We start from the raw sequence: 6713 nt of genomic DNA, 5'->3' as shown, positions 1-6713 counted from the left end.
ACCGGGCCGGGGCGTCTGCGAGTGTAGGCTCGCGCTGCTTCGGAGGGAGGGGGTGGCGCTGCAGAGCCTCTCGCCCGCAGACTGGGTACGCCATCCCCTCTCGCCGCACGCGGTGCGCCCGCGCGGACCGTGCACGGACGCGTCCCGGACATGTCCTCTTTCCTCTCGCTAGGCGTGGCTTGTCTCGCACTGCGACGCGCCGACGCGGGACGCTTGGGCGCGCGGCGCGCCGCCCTTTGGCGCGGCGGTGGCGGGGGAGAGGAGCCGATTGGACGCCTTTGTTAGCACCGCACTTGTGAGATACGGCGGCGACGAGGATGAGACTGGTGCCATGCCTCTCTCGTGCGAACCCTGCGCCGGAGGCCCTCTGAGTACAACACGTGATTGAAAAAACTCTCAGAGGCAAAGAGCCTACGCGGAGGGGGGAACCCCACACAACATGTCCATGCACATGTCCATGCACACGTCGCGGCTGTCACGGCTGGGACTGGCGACTGCCGGCTCGACCCCACGACCACGAATCCACGATAGCCTCCGCGCGAAGGCCGACTTTGCGCATGCGGCAGCCATCATCGGACGATGTCGACGAGTTGGGTCGCTCTCGCGGTAAAGCCGTAGCCCGATGACCTATCTCATACTCTAGGAGTATCGGCCATGGCCGCAGGGAGCGCGGGGGCGAGCGGCGAGGGCGCTGGAAGCAACACGGAGCGCGCTCCGTTGGAGACGTTTTCAAGATAAGCGTGTCAGAGTGAAATGGCACTAGCCTTTGGAAGCTTCACGGTGGAGGCTGTGAAGTCGCGGCATCGAGTTCAACCTCAGCGCACGCGCACGCACCGTTGCTGGGGAGGAGTTGGCCTGCGGCAGTGGCGAGCGCTCCCGAGCTCGCGGCGCCCCGTTCTGGCCATCTTAGTCCCGCATCTTTCGCGCTTTATCACCACAAAATCGTCTCCATTTTGTGCGCCTCCGGTGGCAGGTCTAGCCGGGCCCGATTCATGATACTTTTGATGTTTGCGCGCCAGATCTCTCGAGACTCCACGCCGAGCACCGTGCACTCTACCCCTCCGTAGACACCGTCTCTACGCACTAAAGCCGTACGCGGTGGGGCGTCCCCCACAAAGCAAAACTTGTGGCAGAGGGGCCAGATTGCCGCGTGTGTGCGAACATTACTCATTAGCGTTTAATGCTTTTCCCCGGGGCTGGTTCGCTTTTAACACACACGCGCCCGGCCGTCGCGCCTCGTGCACAAGCTAGGTCACGAAGGACCAGAGATGAGACGACAGACAAGGACCCCATGCGGGCAGCTCGAGCATGTGTTATACTGCCGCTCAATCCCGCCAAGACCTTCTCGCCCGTCCCTCTTGATGAGCTCGAGCTGGCAGCTCATGCGGCCGTTTGGCTCGTACACGAGCAGCACCGGCGACACCATCCTTCTGCTGCCGGTAGGCTCCTGCGATGCTGCTGCGGTGGCGGGCTCTTTTTTTGCTGCTGCTGCTGCTGCCGAGCTGCGGCTCAGCGCAAAGCTGCCGCGCCGACACAGGCCGCGCTCACGGCCCGAGAAACTCGGGACATTTCAGGAAGATTGCTCATCTTCCGAACCATCGTCGAGCCTGTAGATCGTGGGCGATCGCCTGTTCCTGATCTTTTGTGACCGGAACATCATTCGCACGCATCGTGCGGTCGACGTCCCGAGAAGCGAGAGCAGCGAGGCCGGCCAAACCGACCAACTGGATGACGGGAGCCGTGCGCCGGTTCCACCAAGACATCGTGCGCTCAGCAGCGGTTCCAACTTTTCGCGGGGTATGGTGTATGGTATGGTTGCCTCGCGGCCCAAAGGGTGGGGTGGTTTGGTCCTTACCCGCGGAGGCTGGGTCTGTCAGCAGGCGGGGGTGGGTACTAGTAGCGTAGTAGGATGAGATTATGAAAAACGCCGGAATTCGGACGAGTACTCTCGCCTGCACAAATTCGATAAGTGGGACAAGGAGGGGATGCGTCCAGGATGCACGTCCTGCAGTTTGAGGTGTGCTTTCGTTCCCTCTCCTCGGTGACCAAACGACGAGCTGGAGAGCTGGCGACCGAACGCTACCCGAGGCGGCTGGCGGCGATGGACGACCGAGCGGAGACGCAACGAATCGAGGAGCGGCTCCCGCAGGGAACCGACGAGTGGCTCACGAGACCTCGGCTGTCGACGACTTCGCGAGGAACGATCACGCCGGTGGTGATACTGCAGCCGCTGTCCGCGCCGGTCGGCGACGTGGTGATGTACACCGGGCCGTTGCAGCCGATCGGCTGGCAGCTCCACGGGATAGGCAGGGAGTTCGGCGGCGGGACACAACCTGCGGATGTCGCTGTGGAGGCTGGCGCGATCACACAAGACAAGCGCAGGGTCGACGTCGGGCCGACGCGAGCAAGCAAGTCGAGGCGGATGGATCGGCGCCTCACCCACTGGCAGTGCATCTACTGCCGGCGCGAGACGCGGAACGATGCACGGGCGACGAGTTGCTGGAACTGTGGTGGCGAGAAGGAGCAGCTCCGAGATGCGGACAGTGAAGGGCGCGAGGCGGCACGCCGCGGGCAACGTGCGAAGGAGTACGCTGGCAGATCGCTGAACGCCCTCGGTGCTGGTACGTCGCTGGTGCCGCGAGCCGCGCAGGGAGTGTTCGAGCGGGCGCGAGTGGACGTGCTCGTGCACTGGGAGACGCAGCAGCTCGAGCAGTACACGGGGGCGGCTTCTTACCTGCGAAAGGAGGAGTCCATGCTCGGGGTGATGGAGTCGTACTACGTCTGCACACGGGCGCTCGGGTGAGCGTGTTTGATGAGGAGAGGCGGTCCCACATGACGGGCACGGACGTTGCTCGTTTCTTCAACGCGATCGGGCGCAAGGCGGCGGTGGGCGTGCCGGGCGAGACTACCTTTCCCATGGGCGGCTACTTCAACGAGTTCCGGCGCGAGGGCATGACCATCGAGCTCGTGCGAGAGCTGCGCAGTGCGGTCACGTTCGCAATCACTGCGGCCGGCGGCGACGTGACGGCGATCACGAAGAACGCGAGGACTTTCAGCGAGTGGTACAGCGATACGTCGAACGCGGTCGCCGTCGCGCTGCTCGGACGGGGCGGCGCGGTGAACGTCGCGCTGATGCGAGCGGCGAAGGAGGTCTTTGCCAGTTGGTATCGGCCAGGCGGGCGCCTTCACATGCCGGGACACGAGAGTCATCTGGCGTCGCCGGCGGGGTTCGAAGACTTCGAGGTTCCGGGAAGCGTGGTGCGTGACGTATTGCGCAGCCTGTTTTCTCGGGAGACGAAGTCGTGGGTGACAAAGGTAGAGCGCGCACAGGGGCTGATGCTTGCGTTGAGCACAACAGCAAGCAGTCGCACGATGCGCAGCGGGCGCGTTGTCGACTTTGCGGTCGAGGACAGAGATGTCGACGCGCGGCGGCCGTCCTGGGAGGAGGAGACGCAGCCCGTCGAGGGCACGCGCGACATCAGCAACGGGTACCGCAGTCAGGTTGCTACGAACGGCAGGGGGGAGGTGCAGCTCTACGCCGGCACGAGCGTTGTGCAGTCCAGGAGCACCAAATTTGTTCTAAAAGCACGGACTCTCACGGACATGACATGCACATGAAAATGTTCCTCGTATCTCGCTAGTCCATTGCGGACGGACATATGAGTGATGAGTGATGCGCGCCCGCCCTGTGCTGGACATAGAGAAGCAGGCACACAAAAGAAGAAAAATACTACTCCGACGGGCGCCGCAGTGACCATACCATACCCAGCAAAAGTCCGAACCCAGGGCGCGGCGCGTGCTTAACGGCGCGTGCTTAACCGGCCGCCACTCGCGTCAGGCTCGAGTGTGGCCACTTGGGGCGCGCTATTCGGAGGCATGGCCATCGAGACGGCACCGGAAAACTCGTTCGCTGCTGTTGCGGAGAGCGACGCAATCTGGCGACAGGAGGCGTCGCAGGAGCGCTTCGACGCCGACGCAGAAGCGTCGTCACTCCACAGCCTTCTGCATGGCTCGAGTGCGGCCGCCGTGGCTGCCGCGTGCGCAGAGACGAGCAGCAGCGTGCGCTATGACGCCGCTCGTGCTGCTTGGCCTGCGGCGGCCACAGCGGATCGGCAGCAGCTCGGCGGCGCGATCCGTCAGGTCGTCGACGCTCTCGATGCACCTCACCTCAAGCCCTCTGGGATTGAGAAACGGCTGCTGGGCGGCACGCACGCTGCGTGCCTCGGGCTCATCACGCTCCTCAACCAGATGTCAGCGCTCTCTCCGCCAACGTCGGGCGACACTGCGTAGGGGCATTCAGCCTGCGTGATTGCGTCTGTGCCGTCGTCCGGTGTGCGGCGCCATATATCCCCTCGATATCGTAAAGGGTGAGATCTCGAGGTACACAAGTACATGGCTCACACACACAGAAACATGACCCGAGAGAGTACCCCAGGGGTTACGGCGGCGTCGAACGCGCGTGTATACCAGGAATTTAATACGACCTCCCGTTTTTTTTAACCGGAAATTTTGGTGAGACGTCGCTCTGTATCTCACGGGTGTTTCGTCCCTGTCTCACTTGCATGTTTGCTGCATGATTTTTCCGTCTCTCTGCGTCTCTCCAAGCGTCTCTCTGCTGTCACAGTGCTGAGTGTCAGTGTCGCGCAGGTGCGTCTCAGATGCGTCTCACATTCGTCTCTTTCGGCCGCGTATCACTCAGTCTCACGGCTGGGCTGAGACGTCACAATTCCTGAGCGAAGTGAGTCGTCTCACTTCCGTCTGAGACAGTGCTGAGCCACAATGAGACGTGGCGCAGGGCGGGGGGTTTGAGACGCCACAAGCCGCTGCTTGATTGAGATTTGAGTCGTCTCGGGTCCGTTAGAGACCATGCTGAGCCAACCTGAGACGTAATTGTGAGACAGTGGCGATTGGGGAGACTCAACTCAGCTGTGTCTGAGGTGCGGCCTGGCGGGTCTCGGTGAGTGTAGACGAACCCCAAGCATAATCGCGCTCTCTGGCTTAAACGGTTGCTCTATCGCGCACAGAGGGAAGGCGTCCTGCTCCTGGGGGAGTGCGCCGCTTTGCCTGAAGAGTTTGTTTTGAGGACTTGAGCACTGGATAGGGTCGATTCCGGTACGGGACCCCTGTAGAGATTTCACGTTGTAGAGCGCCTCTACATCGCTCTAGAACGCACGCAGTTCGTCCCGCGCCGGATGTAGAGCTCTACAGCTCTACAGCGCTCTCCAGCGCTCTACATCTCTACAGCTCTCTCTACATACAGCGCTCTACACTCTACATCCTCTACACCCTCCCTCAGCCTCCGGGGCACCACCGCCGCCTGCCCCTCCGCCACGCACGCCCCCCACGCGGGACCGCCCGCCCCCCCCCCACCCCTCGCCGCCGCCGCCTCCGCCCACGTCACCCACACGCCCTTGTCCCCGCCCACACCACCCCTAGCCGCCCTCGCCACGTCATTGCCCACGCCGCCGCCCCCTCAGCCCTTACAGCCGCCCTCGCCGTTCGACCTCGCCGTGGCGTTACCCACGCCGCCGCCCAACTCACCGCCACCGCCCTTGCCGCTGCCACACCTGGCCCACATACCGCCGGCGCCCTTGATTAGGCACCGCCGCCGCCCTCGCCACCGTTGCCCACAACCGCGGTTCCACGCCGCCGCCCACGCGCCACGCCGCCGCCGACACCGCCGCCGGCGCCGCCTGTGCCAACGCCACCGCTGCCCTCCCCACGCGAGCACCCACCTCGCCGGCTCGCCGCCACCCATGCTGTCGCCGCCCTCACCCCTCTGCCGACCGCGCTACAACTGGCTAGCATCTGGCTTGGGGGTACTCGATGGCTTCACCCGTTCTGCGCCGTGTCTCATTGTGGCTCAGCGCTGTCTCAGAAGCAAAGCGAGACGAGTCGCTTGGCGCAGCAACTATGCCGTTGTGAGACCGAGTGAGACGAGGAGCGCCGCTTGTTCACCGTGAGACGAGTGTGAGACGCTCTGAGATGAAATGACGAGACGTAGTAGCTAGAGACGACATCGTCACACAGCAGGGTAGAGCTGTCAAACGTTAAGAGCTGAACAGTGTTGCTAGTGTTAACAGTAACAACAGAACAACAGTTGGGCTCCCCAACAACAGTAGCTAACGTTAGGCCAGCTGAACAACAATAAGGAAGGCCTACCAGTGACCCACGACGATCTCCAGCGTCCAGTGCGGGTAATACCCGAAATACAGCAGGGGTGAACATCGTCACACAGCAGGGGTGAACATTTGTCTCACGGGTGTCTCAAACACGTCTCTGAAGGTGGACTGTGCCACCCTTGAGACAAAGTGAGACTGTTGCTGTGACCAGGCTGAGACAACACAGAGATCGGTGAGAGTATGTGAGACATTACTGAGACGCACTTGGGGGACAGCGTTGAGACAGGGACGAAACACCCGTGAGCGACAGAGACGTCTCACCTGGAGCGGCCGCACATTGCTCCCCTGCTGCTAGGGGGGGGGGGGGGGGTCTGACCCCCCAGCAACAAAACGCTGCTGCTGGGGGGGGGGTCCCCACCCCCCCCGCAGCAGAGCGCAGGGACCCAGGTTTCCCGCCTCTTTGGCGCCGCCCCCCCTTCACCCTGGGGTTGGGTTTGAGCGTACGCCCCAGGCGGTTGGGTTCACCGGCCCTTCAAACCCCGTTGGCAAAAGGGAGGGCCCCCCGGTGAAACACCACGAATTTGGGGCCCA

General features: G+C 62.9%; 2 protein-coding genes across 2 annotated transcripts in view; both read left to right on the top strand.

The window, feature by feature from the left end:
- The window catches only part of EMIHUDRAFT_434394 (hypothetical protein), a gene marked incomplete at its 3' end in the record, with an annotated part of 1564 nt that extends 1176 nt beyond the window's left edge, over window positions 1–388 (top strand). Inside the window, exons 3-4 of the mRNA XM_005783483.1 lie at window positions 28–85; window positions 173–388. Of these exons, the coding sequence (XP_005783540.1) occupies window positions 28–85; window positions 173–388 (274 nt within the window). The remainder of the gene's footprint in view (window positions 1–27; window positions 86–172) is intronic.
- A 1608-nt stretch (window positions 389–1996) lies between these two features.
- EMIHUDRAFT_99338 (hypothetical protein) lies at window positions 1997–4290 on the top strand (the record flags this gene model as incomplete). Its single annotated transcript, XM_005783482.1, has 3 exons — window positions 1997–2799; window positions 2985–3496; window positions 3839–4290. 3 exons carry the CDS (start codon window positions 1997–1999, stop codon window positions 4288–4290), a joined length of 1767 nt encoding a protein of 588 aa, XP_005783539.1.
- Window positions 4291–6713: the final 2423 nt, after the last annotated feature.

Source organism: Emiliania huxleyi (assembly GCF_000372725.1).
Source record: "Emiliania huxleyi CCMP1516 chromosome Unknown EMIHUscaffold_18, whole genome shotgun sequence".
In the NCBI taxonomy this organism is placed as follows: Eukaryota; Haptophyta; order Isochrysidales; family Noelaerhabdaceae; genus Emiliania; species Emiliania huxleyi.
The sequence above is the reverse complement of the archived record's forward strand: the minus strand, read 5'-3'. Positions and strand labels throughout refer to the sequence as shown.